General features: G+C 42.1%; 2 protein-coding genes across 4 annotated transcripts in view; one reads left to right on the top strand and one right to left on the bottom strand.

The window, feature by feature from the left end:
- LOC149232883 (uncharacterized) overlaps nt 1-17,189 on the top strand; it is a 509,382-nt gene that overhangs the window by 153,104 nt on the left and 339,089 nt on the right. For all 3 annotated transcript variants that reach the window (XM_089379539.1, XM_089379540.1, XM_089379538.1), the window contains 4 exons: nt 15,698-15,901; nt 16,033-16,237; nt 16,320-16,477; nt 16,602-16,726. In XM_089379539.1, coding sequence (XP_089235665.1) covers nt 15,698-15,901; nt 16,033-16,237; nt 16,320-16,477; nt 16,602-16,726 — 692 coding nt within the window. The remainder of the gene's footprint in view (nt 1-15,697; nt 15,902-16,032; nt 16,238-16,319; nt 16,478-16,601; nt 16,727-17,189) is intronic.
- LOC149232885 (uncharacterized) lies at nt 5,170-8,206 on the bottom strand. Its single transcript, XM_089376598.1, has 2 exons — nt 5,546-8,206; nt 5,170-5,421 (listed from the first exon to the last, which is right to left on the bottom strand). Exons 1-2 carry the CDS (start codon nt 7,748-7,750, stop codon nt 5,227-5,229), a joined length of 2,400 nt encoding a protein of 799 aa, XP_089232724.1. The 5' UTR covers nt 7,751-8,206; the 3' UTR covers nt 5,170-5,226.

Below are 17,189 nucleotides of genomic sequence, written 5' to 3'. Positions count from 1 at the left end.
TCGTCTTTTGGTGTGGGAGTGTTGCACATCACAAAAAATGAAGTTATGGTTCATTTCAGGGGAAATTTTGGTGTCGATGGGTCCTATTTATCATATAGACATGTATTAGACCCATTCCCAAAGTTTCATGCACTGTCGCACAAATGTCGTCATTGTCGTTGCAAAGTGTACCTTAAGTGTCACACTTGGAGAAGTATGTTATTTTGCTATTGCAATAAGGAGACCATGTTGTTTCTAAGTGCTTAATGTTCTATGTTGTGTCGTTGATTGTTCTGAGTGTGTGATCATGTTCAAGTCTTACGTTGATTTCATATCTGCTTCATTGATCCCATACTTAGCCAAATCCTAGAAGATCTTTTGCCTGACCAACTTGAGCTCACTCTACTCTCCTTGAACTAGTCATTGCACAGTGGCATGCCTCAAGCATGCACCGTTACCTCCTGGAACTGTGCAATGCGCAGTTCTTGCCTCCAAGGATTCCTGGCCTCCTGACCTCCACAACTGTGCAATCAAGCCTCCTTGTCAGTCTCCTTTTGCGCATTGCATAGTGGTAAGCGACAAGCTATCTCCCTGCCTTCCTGAGTTGTGCAATTGCGCAATCCCCTAACCTTCTGAACTGCCCATTATGCAGTCTCAATGGCCAAGCCTGCCTTACTGAGCTCCTCAACTACTCAGTCTTCTTGCTTAAGCCCCCAGAATTGCTTATTGCGTAGTCACAAGCACCGATCCTCCACTCCTGGCCTTTGGAATTGTGCACTGCGCAATCCCTCAGTCTTCCTCCTAATCCAGTACCTAGTTCCAACTCCATCAATGATTTTCATGAAGCATGTTAGACTAGGAGCTTTTCGGGCTGATGTCATCTTTTCATGAGTGATTTCCAGTTGCAAGTATTATATCTTAACATGACAAGATGATGATTGAAGAAAAGGAGGAGACTATGCTAGAAGACACTCATGAAGCTGTAAAGACAAGTTGATCATTGAACAAGAAGATGAAGGGGCACTAGATTGCGACGGAAGTTAGAAGATCAAGATCATAGTAAAGACTCCATATCATTCACCCTTTGGAGGGTGAAGATGAAGAACAAAGCAGATCTTTCATGAAGATGAAGTACCGAACAAACCTCTCACGAAGATTGAAGACAAAGCAGCAAGAAGAACAACTTGGCATTGCCACCTCATCATGAAGTCCATGTCATCATTGTCAAGTTGTGACTTGTACCAGTGTCATCGCAATATCATGTGTCCATGTGTCTTGCCACGTCATTTGTGGAAGTAATGATGTAATTATCAAAAGGAAAGTACAAAATGTAATATGTGGAAGTCCAAGGGTCATATGTGGAATATGAAAAGTCACATAGTCATATATGGACAAAAGAGTCTTTAGGAAAAGTCCAAAAGTCATATAGAAGTCCAAAGGTCACATTAGAAGTATAAGAGTCATGAGGGTAACTCAAGAGTCATAGGGGATATGAAAGGTCATTCCTCTTGTTATAAAAGAAACCTCATAACTCAAGCAAATGGATTTTGGAGGCTTAGCCTTTGGAGAGTTAGCCTTGGCTTCTCTAGCTTAGCATAGGAGAGAAGATGGTTCTTTGGAGAAGCAAGAAGTGACTTAACGTTCCACTATTGGAACTTTCATAGCTCAATCTAGTAGGGGTCCTAGGAGGGGTTCCAAAGAGACTACTACTAGACGAAGTGACAACAATGGGATAAGGAGCCACTGTCACCTCAGTTGATGTCCCCTGCTCTTTACGAACTTTCATCGATGGGAGGAGTCTCAGTATAAGGAAATCACTAGGAATGATGAATCAATGATACGATGGGTAGAGATTTCAAGGTTCCATTCACAAGAGAGACTCAAATAATAGGGCTTGCTTGGTTTAGAAGCTAAGTGAAGGGCTCTCTAAGAAAGGATCAAGGGATGAGCTCGAGCTTAGGAATATTAAAAAATGATGAATGCCTAAGATCAAAACTTCCAAAATCCCTCACTTGTGATTGATGTGTTTATACTAGGGTCCAAGTGAGGCAAGGATGGCTCATTCAATGGAAAGATTCAATTAAACTGTGAGCTTTGGGAGAAGCTAGGGTGACTTTCCACGAAAAGCCCCTTGAGAGAAATACTATAAGAGACCAAGGGTTGAGAGATATACCGTGGTAAAGGCTCATCCAATGATCACCTATAGTTAAGAGAAAAGGTTTTGAATGATGAACTACAAAGTTCAAATCTTCAAGAAATCTCCTAGTTAAAGCAACTTCAAGGGTTCCGTCTTGGTGTGATAGCTAGGGCATCAATTTATTTGAACTTCCACCGTCGGAATTCGTTCAAAACTAGAGGATGGCTAGAGGAGACATAAATGAAGAAACTTGTTTGGACATAATACTAAGGTTCCTCATCCCTAAAATTTTGCACCAAGCCCTAGAAAATCTCCTATCCTTAGGGGATGAAGAAAAGAGGAAGAAAAGAGGTGAAAGAATGATTTTCGCTAAGCTAATGTGATCACCAAGGATCTCGGACCAATGCCTGGCTATTGGGAAGATTGGAGTCGAAATGATCAAGATTTGGGAACTTTTCTCTTTAAGGAGGCCTAAAGAAGTAGCTTCACTACTAATGGATGCAGCTACACGACAACTTTAGACTTTTATACTTCGATATGGAATATTTGATGGAGTTTCAAGGTAAAGGGTGCACGACCTACCCCTAGGAAAATTCGTTCTTCTTGCCAAGGTGAATAACATATGTAACGAGCCAAGATTACAAGTGTTTCTTAAATTCACATTAATTTTTAGGGCACAAGCAAAATCAACTCATAGCATTCGATACAAGACATAAACTATCAAGAAATTCACATGAAAAGAGCGCTTACATGACAAGAGAGTATATACATCCATCACATTTGCAAAATAGAAGCTCCAAGAGAGATAGTGGAAATATTCCACACATCAAAATGCATTTAATCATCCAAATCATTCCACAAGTTGCAAGTCAGAAATCTTTAGAAAGATATATCCCAAATTCAAATGATGATGAAAGATCAAAGGAACCTCTCTTATATTTATATGATCCTCCAAGGGATTTGAATGGCCTAATTATGCCTAATAATGGTCATACAATAAAAATAATGTGCAAAATAATATCCTTTTGGTGACAGGCCCACCGAATAGCTGCACAATAAGAATAATTAGCCTCTCAAGAGGGCCAAAAGGAAAGATAAGTAGCTAAGAGGGCCATTGGAAGGCTAAATGAAGTCCAACATATGCCAAAATGAATAGAAGGGCTCCAAAAATAGTGATGAAGGGGATGGCCCCTTGATCTCCAAGCAAATGACTTGTGGTTCCCCTAAGTGGTTATTTGGGCACAAAATCATCCTTATGGGTCTCCAACTGAATAGAACAAGCATGTATCCCATCTGCAAGGGCTGAACAATGATGCAAGCCCACCCTTTGTCTCCCATGGTGAGACACAACCCCATTTGGTCCCTGGATCAACTGCCTAGTGTGTGGTGCAAGAGTGTAGCTGACTGGGCAAGGTGGTCCAGGTGCATCACCATCATCAAATAAGTGGGACATGAGCGAGCAATGATTGGTGCTGAAGGATCCCATGGCATGACTATCTGCTCTCTACTATAGTGGAGGCCCATGCCTCTCAACGCACACCCTATAAATGCCAATATGACCCTTTGGAGAGCTTGGACCGCGTCTAGAGAGACCAGACCCCAAGATGAAAGCCCACCTGCAATCTTGCAAAAGATCCAATGCGTCTCCTTGCCTTCTAGTACAACATCATTAGTGTGATTGAGCAAATGAGCTTACAAGTCATGGAACCAAATGGGTGTGAAAATTCCTAAGTCTAACAATCTCAGGAATCGTACTGCAACCAACTGAATCTACTTCACCTAGATTGTAAATTACATTAGAAACTTATTTTAGATTTCTTCTTGAAATATTGAAGTAAATTATTGAAGCAGTCTACACCAAATTAAATATGATTCTGAAACATAGAAACTGAGCAAGGAAATACAAACACATAGGACACAGTTATTTTTGGACAAATGTCCCTAGAAAAACCCAATGCGGGAAAACCGGTGCAACAGTTTTGAGGGTTTATTATTATTAAGCAATAGCAAAATTTGAATACATCGCTGAATACCTCACAGGCTTATTCAATTACAAGGAGAGAGATACTGGCAGACGCTTTGTGAGATTACCTCACACAATCACTAAGAAAAAGTGCCGGTTGATCCAGTCACTGGATGAGGTGCCCTTGGTAGGCTCTGTGCTGCCCCTACGCTGTCCCAACGTCAACTCTCCTAGGCACTGTGTCACCCAACTGGGGAATCAATTTGCAACCCAAAGTCACTGAGCTCAGCCTCTCGGTCTCACCCCGACTTCCGGCTATTGAAACTGACTCTGCTATTAGATTTTCGACTTTCTCTCTCACCCTCTACGCTGCCTCTATGTGGCCCTGCGTCGGCCTGTGCGTCTGGGCTACTGGATCACCCTCTGCCTCTCTTTGCTATTGATTCTCCGGCTGAGAAAATCTCTCTCTAGAAGCTATCCCTACCCGTCAACTGCAAGAGATCTCCTCAATCGAATTTTCCTCTTGAGAACTTCTCACTTCAGAAAATCGATTTCTTGATCTCTCTTGGTGTGTATTTTCCAAAAGACCCTCAAGCCCAATGTTGCACGAAGCGGGAGCGAAGCGGAAGCGCGAAGCGCGGAAGCGTCATTTTCCAAAAATCTAGGGAGCGAAGCGTCCGCGGAAGCGTCTGCTATATATATATATATTTTTATATATTTTTTTGCATTTATACTCAAAACAAACATCCCAAATACCAAATTAATTGTAGAAGACATGAAAACATGCATATTTTTGCATAAATCAAGATAGATATGGCATCCATGATTCCATTGTAGTTACTAGTATGTACAACAATCATCTATATTCTAGCTATTACAAACATACATCAAATTTTTAAGCATATTATAAAACATAAAACATTTAAGCATATTATAAAACATAAAACATAGAGCATATTATGATTTATCTAGCAAGTGAGCAACTGTCAACATTTGTCATGTCCAAAATTCAAATAATAATGTTTACAAAATATGTCACTTGGTCACCGCCAAGCCAAAAAGGTTCAAAATTCAAATTCACAAGTCTACAAGTCTAATGAGTAATCTATAGACTATGACAAAAAGAAGTAGATTGTGAATATATCTACTAATCTCTCCTCCTTCCACCACGAATAGAACGTGATGGCGTGCCTCCACGTGGTGGCAATGAAGAAGATGGTCCCTGTGTAAGTCGTGGCACTGGAACTGATGAAGAAGAACCCCCTGCTGTTGGTGTTGAACCATGGAACCTAGGACCAGATGGGGGTGGGGGTGGTGGCATATCAACACGGTCATCATCATCCTAGAATCGCTCAAAAAATTCATGCAAAAAAAAAAAAACACTAGTTAACAAAAAAATTAAAAACATGAATTAGAGAAATGCTTTATAAGGGAAAATTGGAAAATTCATACCACAATGGACATACCTGGATAAGAGCATCCTCTAATTGCTCTAGTTGCAACACTCCATCCTCCAAATTGGGCTCCTCTGGATGCTTGTCCCAAGTCAACAAGTCTTTATTAGACTTTGCATCTTCACAGTAATGGGACAACAATCGCAAGTTGTAATGAACATAAACCAAGCTCTCTGCCCGATCTAAACTCAACCTGTTCCTTTTAACACTGTGGATGAAAGAATAAGAGCTCCAACACCTCTCTGCAGAAGAAGTGTTTACCACCTGTGATAGCACCCGCAATGCCAAACTCTGTAGAAGTGGAGTAGGCCCTCCATGCATGTTCCACCACTCAAGAGCAGAAAAATGCTCTCGATCTTCAATTGAATGCATGCTCCCAAATGGACCAGTGTTGAGCGTATAGTTGCTCACCTGTCTCCGTACCAATGCAGCCTCCTCATTATCAGGGATTAATCTACTCAATGCAGCCATATATTTTTCGTGAACCTCTTTATCTTGGTGTGGTTTTTTCCTGCTTCCCCCCCCAGGTGCTGGTTTTGAAAGCCATGATGGATGATAGTACCTAGGTGTCAAAACATATGCTAATGCATGCAATGGAACATTTAGCATATCCCATCGCTTTTCCACCTCTTCACGAATATAATTGTACAAGGTGGTATCTCTAGGCTCAACAATGTCTTTAATCTGCCCCAACATGCTATCCATTTGCTCATACACCTCCCCAATTACTGGTCGATCTGAATCTGCAAACTTGATCATGTAATAAATTGGTTTGGTGAATTGCAAAACATATTTAACCTGTGACCAAAAGTAAGTGTCAAGAACAGTGTCCTTGACTACATTAGCAGTAGCACCATCTGTACACTGGTTAATTTCATCCCATGTTTCAGCACACACCAGATTAGTTAAAGCTTGTCTCACCTTCACTAGCCGCCTAAAGGTGAGGTAATAACTAGCAAATCTTGTCTTTGCAATTTTAAGCAATTGCAACTTGGAGTAAGTGCCATAGAAGTAGTTTACCCTTGTATGCCCTGTGATGAATTTAATGAGCTGCTTCCCTTTCCTGTAAACCTCAGCAATCCACCCACATTCTTTGTGTTTCACAATATCATGCATCAAAAGGTTCAATGTGTGAACCAGGCACCCAGACCAAAAGATGTGTGGATGAGTACGCTCAATAATTTTTCCTGCTGCCTTACAATTTGCTGCATTATCTGTGATCACTTGAACCACATTATTCGGACCAACATCTTTGATTGATTTCAATAGGAGATCTGCAATGTTTTGTGCAGTTGCACTGATGGAGGAGGAGTCATGACATGCAATAAATACTGCACCCTTAGAAGAAACACCAAGAACATTTATCAAATGTTGGTTTCTAATATTTGTCCACCCATCTGATACAATGGATACCCCATAATCCACCCACTCATGTGTAAAACGTGTCAAAGCTCTTTGAACCTTAGCTTTTTCTCTTTCTAATAACACTGTTCTAGCTTTCTCATAGTTGGGGGCCTTGTATCCTTTTGGGGCTTCATTGATGGCCTTTACCATGTCATGCCAATAGGGAGAGCGAAGCACATTGAATGGTACACCGCAAGCACAAAGAAAACGGACTACCTTTCCATCCACATCATCCCTCCCAGTAACATTAAGGAAATCCCCTATTGTTTTTCTACCTCCAGAGGTTGCAGAAGTACCATAAGGAGATGGGCAACTACCAAATTTAGAGGTTGCACTTGATTCTGAATGAGTTTTTTGTTTCTTGTTTTTTTGTTGTGCAGCCATCTCTATTTTGATGTATTTTTGTCTTTGTTCACTTGAAATTTTTGGGCAAATGGCTACCCCCACAGAACCCTTTTTTTCATCACTCTCTAGCACCCCACAAAAATGCCTCCTCAGACGGGTATATGAACCCGTATATGGTTTTCCTCCATGACAATCATGAGGGCACATCCATTTGTAAGATCCACCACCCTTTCCCCCTTCAAGTTTGGTCACATAGTTCCACAAGGGATTTGATGTACCTTTCCCATCTTGTGCTTCAGTGTCCTCTTCAAGTTCATCCCCTTCCTCTTCAAACCCTTCCTCCTCATCATACATTGGGTCACTACTATTAGGACCAAGTTCATCCCCTTCCTCTTCCCCTCTATTCCTCACCCTTGCCATCATTAAAACCAAGAGTGGAATGATACATAGAAGCCAAAAGAACACCATCTTGGAATATGGATATAGGTGGTGGACAACCTGTAAATAAAGGAGCAAGTAGAAACAATGGGAAAGAGTAGGAGAGGGAGGAGAAAAATACAATTTTTTTTTCAAAAAAACAAGGGAGTTTGGGGTTTGAACTTACCTCTTTAGCTCTTGTAGATGAAGTCCTCCAAGCTCTTGCTCCAAGCTCCTCCTCCTTCTCCTAGCTCCTCCTTCTTCACTCCTCCAAGCTCTCCTCTCTTCTCCTCTCCTTTCCTCTCTTCTCTTCTCCTCTCCTCTCTTCTCTTCTCCAACTCTCATAAACTCAAAGTGAGAAAATGAGAAGAGAATGGGGGCTTTATTCTTTTCTAAAGTCACCCTAGACTCACCCTAAACTAACCTAACCCACCCCCTCATGCTAGTTAAGTCACATATTAAAACAAATTTAAAAAAAATAAATTAAAAAAAAGGAGGCCGCGGGGTTGCTTCCGGAATCGCCTGGGTGGCGTGCGGTTCCGGGCCGGAAGCGTGGCGCCACCCCGTGCCCGAACCGCCCTCCGATCCGCGGTTCCGGGGTGGCCGCAACCCAAAAGGCAGGAATCGCATTTAAATTCCGGAACCGCGCCACCTCCTCCTCCGAATCGCGCTTCCAAATTGGATTCCGGGACGGTTCGCTCCGATCCACGGTTCCGGGTTTGGATCCTCCGGGGGGGGGGGGCGATTCCTGCAACCCTGCTCAAGCCCCTTCTTATAACTTTCTGTTGGACAACCAACAGCCTAGATCAACTCCTAATCAAAGGTTGAGATCATTTTGACTTGATCTCCGTCTTTATCTAGAAGATTCACCCACAATTAGATTAATGCCCATTAATATTTTAATTTTCCTAAGTTTGGACTTAGGAACTCCATTAAAAATGTTAATTATTTTAATAAAATTGTCTCCGAGTGGAATTTCCCAAAATAGTTTCTGGGTTCTTTGGAATGCATGTGCCGAAGCCTCCCTGCAAAATTTGAGGCCTAGAGCACATCCGATGCTACCCCAAATCAACACTCCCTCTTAGCGAGGAATGTGCTCTAGCAATATACTGCTGCTGCATACTGCTCTGACTCTGAAGCATCGTCCTCTATGATGCTGACGTCTGACATGCTGTCCACCAACCACTGCACTTCTGCTGCAATTGTATTGCTGCCTTTGAAACTGACATTGCCAATGCTACATTTGTACTACATCTCCCTCTCAAATGTTGCATCTTCTATGCTGCTAGCACTGCCACTGCTAACATTGCATCTGTACGGCAACTCAGTTGTTGAGAGAAGCAACTAATAAACATCCAAAATTACTGAACTAACTGTGTTCAGTATGATACTACGTGAATGCTGGAACTGACTGATGCTAGTCTCTGCACTGACCCTCTGAATTTATTGCGCTGTTGTTGACCTTTGCTTTGTGCCATTTGCACTGCTACCAACTTTGCTCTGCTTTGCTCAGACTCTGGCGCTCCTAGCCACTGCAATTGTCTCCCTGACTCTCCTCGGCACCATCCAACACTAGTCCATCTTTCTACTCCTGATCTGGGCTCCTGTAGCAAGGTATTGATCCAAGAGGTGGACTCCTCAAATATCCTGCCGATCTGTAGCTCTTTCGAACTACAAATCCAAATCAACCCACCTCCCTCCTGGAGGTATCTCGACTGTCATGGCGAACTCCTCCTCTTCGATCTTTGTGGCTGCAACCTTAGGATCGTGTTTCTCATCCTTGCCCTTTTTCTACAAAGGACACTGGGATGCATAGTGGTCCATCTCGTCACATCTGAAACACTTCAACGTGGAGACGTCCTTCTTTCGTCTCTGTTACCCTTGCTGCCCCTTCGATGCGAGGGCTGCATTCTCCTCCTCCTCCTTGGGCTTCGACCCACTGATACTGTTGCTGCCATCAAGTTTGACCTTGACCAGGTCTCTCCTCTGCTCCTCTTGTTTTAGAACTACCCACATCTCATCCCAATTCAGAAATGCTGCTCTGCCTAGGATGCTCTGGACAAAGGCTTACCACTCATTTGAGACAAAATTGAGGGCTAGTCTAACCAACTCTGAATCCCGAGGTGTATGCCCCGCAACAGATGACTCATCACTAGTTTCCTTCAGCTTTGTGAGGAATGGATCTGCACGCTCTCCCTTATGCTGCATCTAAGTAGATCTTAGCTTCTGCTACAAGTACATCCTTTGCTGCTTGGAAGATCCCTGATATAACGTGGCCAAGGCATCCCACATCTCCTTAGCAGTTGCTCTACTAGCAATGTGACACACCACATGATCATTGACTCTATCCAGGATGATCCTCTTGGTCTTCGCCATCTCAACCTTGTACTTCTTCAGCGGATCTGCATCCACAGGTTTAGCTACCATGTTATCGACGTACGTCTTGAGGGCATGCTCATCTAGAAGGAAAGACATTCTAGCCTTCTAGATGACATAGTCGGATGCTCCGTCCAACTTGTCTTGATCCCGCAAGCCACTGGTTGCCATCTCCTTCGAAAATTGTTGAACAACTCCCTCTCTCTCCCTTTTGCGTAGATTCTAGGCTGGCATACATACTCCTTGATGGAGCTGGTAAGTTTGCTGCTCCTTTGCTGCCCAATAAATGAGAAATATTGATTTCCTCCGCAAGAAACCACTGAGGAAGTATTCCCTCACTATGCGATTTGCTTCCTTCTTCCGACGACTTTTCTGCCCAACACTCAGCTTGCAGAAAATTGCGTCCCTCTAGCTCCGCGCTGAGGCTCTCTACTTTCTCCCTTTGCCTTGGCAAATTCTCGATCTGGTAGTCTTACCTCTTTATCGACTCACTCAGAGAGAGACAACCTTGAAAATATAGCCCTCTTGGCTAGAACTGCACAATCCCTCAGGGGATTCGAACTGCTGCTTGCTGTAGCAAGTTGGCCCTTGCTTCAGTGCTATATCTTCTCTTCCTGTTTCACATCAACAACTCTGATACCATGTGAAAATTCCTTAGTCTAACAATCTTAGGAATCCTACTGCAACCAACTAAATCTACTTCACCTAGATTGTAAATTACATTGAAAACTTATTTCAGGTTTCTTCTTGAAATATTGAAGTAAATTATTGAAGCAGCTTATACCAAATTAAATATGATTCTGAAACATAGAAACTGTGCAAGGAAATACTAACACATAGGACACCGTTATTTTTGGACAAATGTCCTTGGAAAAACCCAATGCAGGAAAACCGGTGCAGCAGTTCTGAGGGTTTATTATTATTAAGCAGTAGCAAAGTCTGAATACATCGCTGAATACCTCACAGGGTTATTCAGTTACAGAGAGAAAGAGATACTGGTAAACGCTTTGTGAGATTACCTCACACAATCACTTTGAAAAAGTGTCGGCTGATTCGGTCACTGGATGAGGTGCCCCTGGTAGGCCCTACGTTGCCTCTACGTTGTCCCAGCGTCAAATCTCCTAGGCACTGCGTCACCCAGCTGGGGAATCGATCTGCATCGCGGAGTCACTGCTCTCAGCGTTCCGGTCTCACACCGCAACTTCCGGCTACTAAAACTGACTCTATTGCTAGATTTTCTACTCTCTCTCACCCTCTGCGGGCTGAGAAAATCTCTCTTTCTCTGGAAGTTGTCCTTGCCCCCCAACTACAAGGGATCTCCTCAATTGAATTTTCCTCCCGAGAACTTCTCACTTCAGAAAATCTATTTCTTGATCTCTCTTGGTGTGTATTTTCCAAATGACCCTCAAGCCCCTTCCTATATCTTTCTGTTGGACAACCAACAACATAGATTAACTCCTAATCAAAGGCTCAGATCATTTTGGCTTGATCTCTGTCTTTATCTAGAAGATTCAGCCACAATTAGATTAATACCCATTAATATTTTAATTTTCCTAAGTTTGGACTTAGGAACTCTATTAAAAATATTAATTATTTTAATAAAATTGTTTCCAGGTGGAATTTCCCAAAACGGTTTATGGGTTCTTTGGAATGCATGTTCCCAAGCCTTCCTGCAAAATTTGAGGTCTAGAGCACATCCAATGCTACCCCAAATCAACAGTGGGCACTTCATAGTGGCATGCCCTTCCATAGTGGGCTTTGGAGTGTACAAGTGTGTCCAAGTTCATGAAGGAGGTTAATCAAGGGCCCTATTAAGTGGTTTCAACCTCTAAGGGAGTGACATGTGCATGGTACATCTGTCATATGGCAGGTGTCATGTGATATAATGATGGTACAGAGTGGGGTATTGGGGAAGGCTCCAAGCCACATGCCATGGTACAAGGGTAGCTATGATGAGGGAAGCCGACTTGGGTGTATAGATGTAGAAGGCAGCAATTGTGGTACATGACGTACCCCAACCTTTGTTTTTCTACCCTTCTTGATATGCTTTTTGCCTTTTATTGATTTTTCTTTTATAACTACTTGGGGCTCCAGGGAATGAGGGCATGATGCGAATGATATAGCAGTGAATACCCCCTTTAAAGTTGGACAGTTCATCACCCACCTGGGGTTGGGACAATCATGGGTTCCTTAGTGATGCAGGGGGCGAATATAGGGGCCCTAGGAACTAGGGTGATGGTCATGATGATAGGGGTAGAGCTCATGTTGGCTCTTGCCCACGTGCTAAATTTGTATGTCTTGACCATCTTTTGCATTTTATGGTACATTTCCTATTGAGAGTGGCCAAATTATGCTTTTTACTTCTTTTTTTAGCTGCATCAACTTCTAGGGTATCGTTCTTGGCTCGACCCAAAGTGTGGACAAGGGGAGGGGGAGGCTAACTTGTTGTGGATCCAATGGATAAATGTGGACCTGGATGGGAAATATGTGAAAAGGAGTTATAATGAGTGGAGGGGGAGTGATGTATGTGATGTCAGTAAGTGGGACCACGCAACCAAAATCGGGTTTTCCCATGTAGTGCCTCTCGTAAAGCTAGTAGCCAATAGAGGAGATCCCACGGGACTAGGATACACGTTTAACCACCAAGTTGGACAAGGGGACAAGAGTACAAACCAGGCCCTTTCTTTCCACCAAATCCCCACACTAATCCATTTCCAAAAGTGTCCATAATAAGTAAGCAAAAATACTCAACTACATAATGAAAGCCATACCTTTAGGTTTGGATGGCCACCTTCAAACATACGATTGTAACAAATGGGTGAGGGTGCATAAGTCCTGGGTCATTTGCCAATTGCATGGTACAACTGTGGGGCTGGCTGGGTAGAGGTGAACTAGGTGCATCTTGCTTGTCCAATAGTTGAATCTCGAGCAATCTCTGAACATCTCTGTGGATCAATGGAGTGTTTTCTACTGCTGTGGAGGCCCATGGCTCTCAATACACCCTACATGTGCCAATGTAGCCGTCTGGAGGGTTAGCACCCGGTAGAGGGAGACCAAACGTAAAATGGAGACCACTTGCAATCCTGCATAAGATCCAATGCATCCCCTAGCCTTCAAGTACAACAAGTCATCAAGGAAATCGAGTAAAAGAGCTTACAAACCATGGACAATGGGGGGGGACTTCATAATGGCATGTCCTTCCATAGTGGGCTTTGGCATGTGCTAATGTCTCCAAACTCCAAATGGGGTTAACCAAGTATCTTATTAGGTGGTTTCTACTTCTAAAGGGGATAGTATGTCCAAGGTACATCCTTTAAAGTGTGGTGGCATGTGATAAAGAGGTGAATGGAGTAGGGGATGAAATGGGCAGCCCTAGGCTACATGCTAGGTTACAAGGGTAGCTAATAAAAGGAAAGCCCACACTTGAGTATATAATGTATAGGAGGGAGCAATCATAGTACATGAGGTGCCCCGACCTTGATTTTTCCACCCTTGATTATATGCCTTTTGCCTTTTATGATTTTTCTTTAATTAACTGCTCGGGGCTCAAGGGGTAAGAGCATGATGTGTGAGATATAGCAGTGGATACCTCCTTTAAGGTAGGGCGGTTCTTTCCCACCAGGTGTTGGGACAATCATGGGTTCCTAAATGATAAAGGAGGCTCATCTAGGGCCTGTAGGAACCAGGGTGATGGCCATGATGATGGGGTAGAGCTCATGTATTGGCTTTTGCCCATGTGCTAAATGTATTTGTCTTGGCCATTTTTGGCATTTTGTGGTACATTTTCTTGTTGAATGTGGCCAATTATGCTTTTACCTTTCTTTTCAGTTGCATCAACCTCTGGGGCATCATTCCAGGCCCGACCCAAGGTGTGGGCAAGGGGAAGGGGAAAACTAGCCCTATGTGGACTTAGTGGAAGAATGTGGACTCAGTGGAGGAATGTGTACTCAGGTGGGAGAAATGATGAATGGGGCTATAATGAGTGGAAGGGGAGTAATATATATGGATGAGGGAGCGGGACCACGCAACCAAAATTGGGGTTTCCCATGTAATACCATCCCCAAAGCCGAAGAGTCAGTAAAAGAGAGCCCACGGGACTAGAATCCAAGATTAACATCCAAAATGGGTTTAGAGGACAAGAGCACAAACCTAGCCCATTCTTTCCGCCAAATCCCCCCATTAATCCATGCCTAGAAGTGTCCATGATAAGAAAACTACAATACTTAATTACCAAATGACAAGGCATACCTTTAGGTTCGGAAGGCCCACGTTCAAACATACGATGATGGCATATGGGTGAGGGATGACATGGCTGGCTCAGGTGGTGGAGAAATGGCACAACGAGCTAGTTGGTGGCTACAAGGGGTTGCTGGCTACCGGTTGAGGACCATCTTGGAGTTTTTTTTTCTCCTAGGGATATCACCCACAAAATGGTGGGTAACTAGAGGTAAGGGAGCAAACTCGGCTTCTGCTATGCAAATTGATCACGTTGGCAAATTTCTCCTTGCTCCGGCAACTCGACCTCTCTGAAGCAATTCGCACTGTTGGGAAACTCAACCTCCCTGCAGATAAAATCAACCTCCCTTTATCTTTGAGAAATTGGAAATCGCGTGAAGAATTTTCTCTGGCAACTCTATCTTCAATCACTACTGATCTTAATCTGCTAGTGCTATCACAATATCCCTGTGCCTTTGCTATCACTGCAAATTTGTCTCTGATGTGTGCTTCAAATGCCCATTGATTTCCTCTTATAATCGCTTGTTGGGCAATCAATGGCCTCGATCTATTCTTAATTGATTGCTAAAATCATCTTGACCCCATCAACTGACTTTTCTAGAAGTCACTAGAGGAAAATCGATTAAACTCAATAAATTCCAATTAAGTAAACCATTTCACTGTGTTAGACTTAGAAAAATTAATAAATTGGCTAAATTAATTCTAATTAAGGCAATTTTCCTTAGAATTATTTTTGGGTATTGGAGAAAATTAATCCACTGTGTTCCTTAGCCTCATGGACACCATCTAAGACTAGAACACCTGTCCAAGCTACATAAAATAACACCAATTCCTTGGTGAGCATGCCTTGAACATCCATACACTTTTTCCCATTGTTTCCATCAAATTTTAACAACTAATGAAGATGTTCACTACTTATTTCTTTCCAATATGAAGTGGTAGTAAGCAAGTGAATTCACAACACAATGTCATATTTGGTGTCTTTTTTCAACAAAATATGCATTTGTTTGGCAATTTGCAGTTTCCAAAAGATCGCCTGGAATTGCTTCACATATTATGATGAATGGAGGGCAGGGAAAGTAATAGTTGGATTACTGTTCTCTTTTTACTTTGTCTACTCAATTTGCTTTCTTCAATGGCTTATATTTGTGCATTCATGTTTGTTATTCGTTGGAAGGCAAGTTCATTTTCCATATGAAGAAAAAACAACCAAAGACAAATCCATATTTGCATAGAAATAGCATTTGTTGAGCTCAGATAGCAGAATACTGAATCTAGAATACTCCTACAATATTTTCAAAATTCTTATTGCATTATATTTTTCATTCCTGTACTTCTATTCATATGCCATCACGTCTGATGGTTGTATTTATGTTTTTGGTTTAGGTTCTGGCTCGTAAATACTTCTACAAGTCCAGCAAACTCGTTGCTAGAGGTCTGATTAAGTTGAGAACGAGTACATATTCTCATGGAGGTGGTGACTTGATGGATCAGCACGTGGAACTAGATCGTCGCATGCTGGATTGGATTGTGGGTCTTGATACTGAAATGAATGAGCTTGTTGAAGGAAGCCATCTGTACAAGCCAAAGGTATAAGTGGTATCAAATGTCTCCAAGCAGTGTATTTACATGTACTCCTTGCAATATCCTTTTTCTATATTTCATTTACACATTTTAAATGATTCTATGTGGCTATTTATTTCCATCCATCAATTGAGCAGGTGTCAATGGAGCAAGTAGTGCTCCCTGATGAGCAAAAAGAAATGATATTGTGGACTGCAGATAATTTTGGCAAATTTAAACAATACAGAAAGAATGCTGGTCTGGAAGATGTGATAACTTATGGAGCAGGACTTATTATACTTCTCTGTGGGCCATCAGGAACTGGAAAGACAATGACAGTCAATGCTGTTGCTCATCATCTAGGTGCAAGTTATTCACAAGGCTACTTATTAGGAAACCAGAAGGAACTCGTGGTGGTTTTTTAACCCTCTCTTTCTGTTGTCAGGGAAACGTGTTCTTCTTGTAGATTTTCATTCACTTCAGTCAGCTTCTGGAGGAAGCAAGGACAAGGACAATGCCGCTGACCTTTGTGGACTTTTTCGAGATGCTGATATGAATGATGCCATTATTTTTTTTGATGAATGTGAGGCTATTTTTGCGAAGGTAGAATTGCAGCTATCAATTGAAATCATTCTCGGTTGTTTTTGATTGTCATGCTATGCATGATTATATATAGTTGGTAACATATGATACTGTTCTGCCACCTTATGCATGCATCACTTTTCAGAGACAAGGCGGTGGAGATAAATTGCTTAATACACTTTTGACAGAGATGGAGCGGTATGAAGGAATTATAATGCTGGCTACTAACCGACCTTTAGATCTTGATGAGGCAATGCATAGGCGCATAACGTATATCCCTTCTTCCTTGAACACATATTTTCTTTTATTCCAACCAACATTTTTTAACTTATGTTTCTAGAAAGTTAGAAACCATGGCTCTTTTCTCTGTAGGTTTTTTTTTGAACATTGGTCAATTTGATTTTCTTATGTACCTCAGGTTCTTCTTATGTGCATGTATGTTTTATAATAAGCCATATTGTGATGCTCTGAACAAGTCATTACCATAGTTGCAAATTTCAGTGATATATCATGTGTTTTCATTTCCGCAATACTATTGGCAGAAAAATGTTCTGATATGTCATCCAAATATCACAAGATCATGGACAATATCAGCTGGGTCATGATATTTCTTGAACTTCTGGATTTTTTTGTTATTTAAAGAAAAAAAGGGATTGGAATGTAGAACAAAAGGGTTACTCATTGTTACACTTTCCTGTGAAAAAGCCAGAGGAAGTGGGTTGCTTGATTATTT

Source organism: Pinus tabuliformis, chromosome J (genome assembly GCF_031772625.1).
Source record: "Pinus tabuliformis cultivar Carrire ecotype Pingquan chromosome J, CPIR1, whole genome shotgun sequence".
NCBI classification, from domain to species: domain Eukaryota; kingdom Viridiplantae; phylum Streptophyta; class Pinopsida; order Pinales; family Pinaceae; genus Pinus; species Pinus tabuliformis.
The sequence above is the reverse complement of the archived record's forward strand: the minus strand, read 5'-3'. Positions and strand labels throughout refer to the sequence as shown.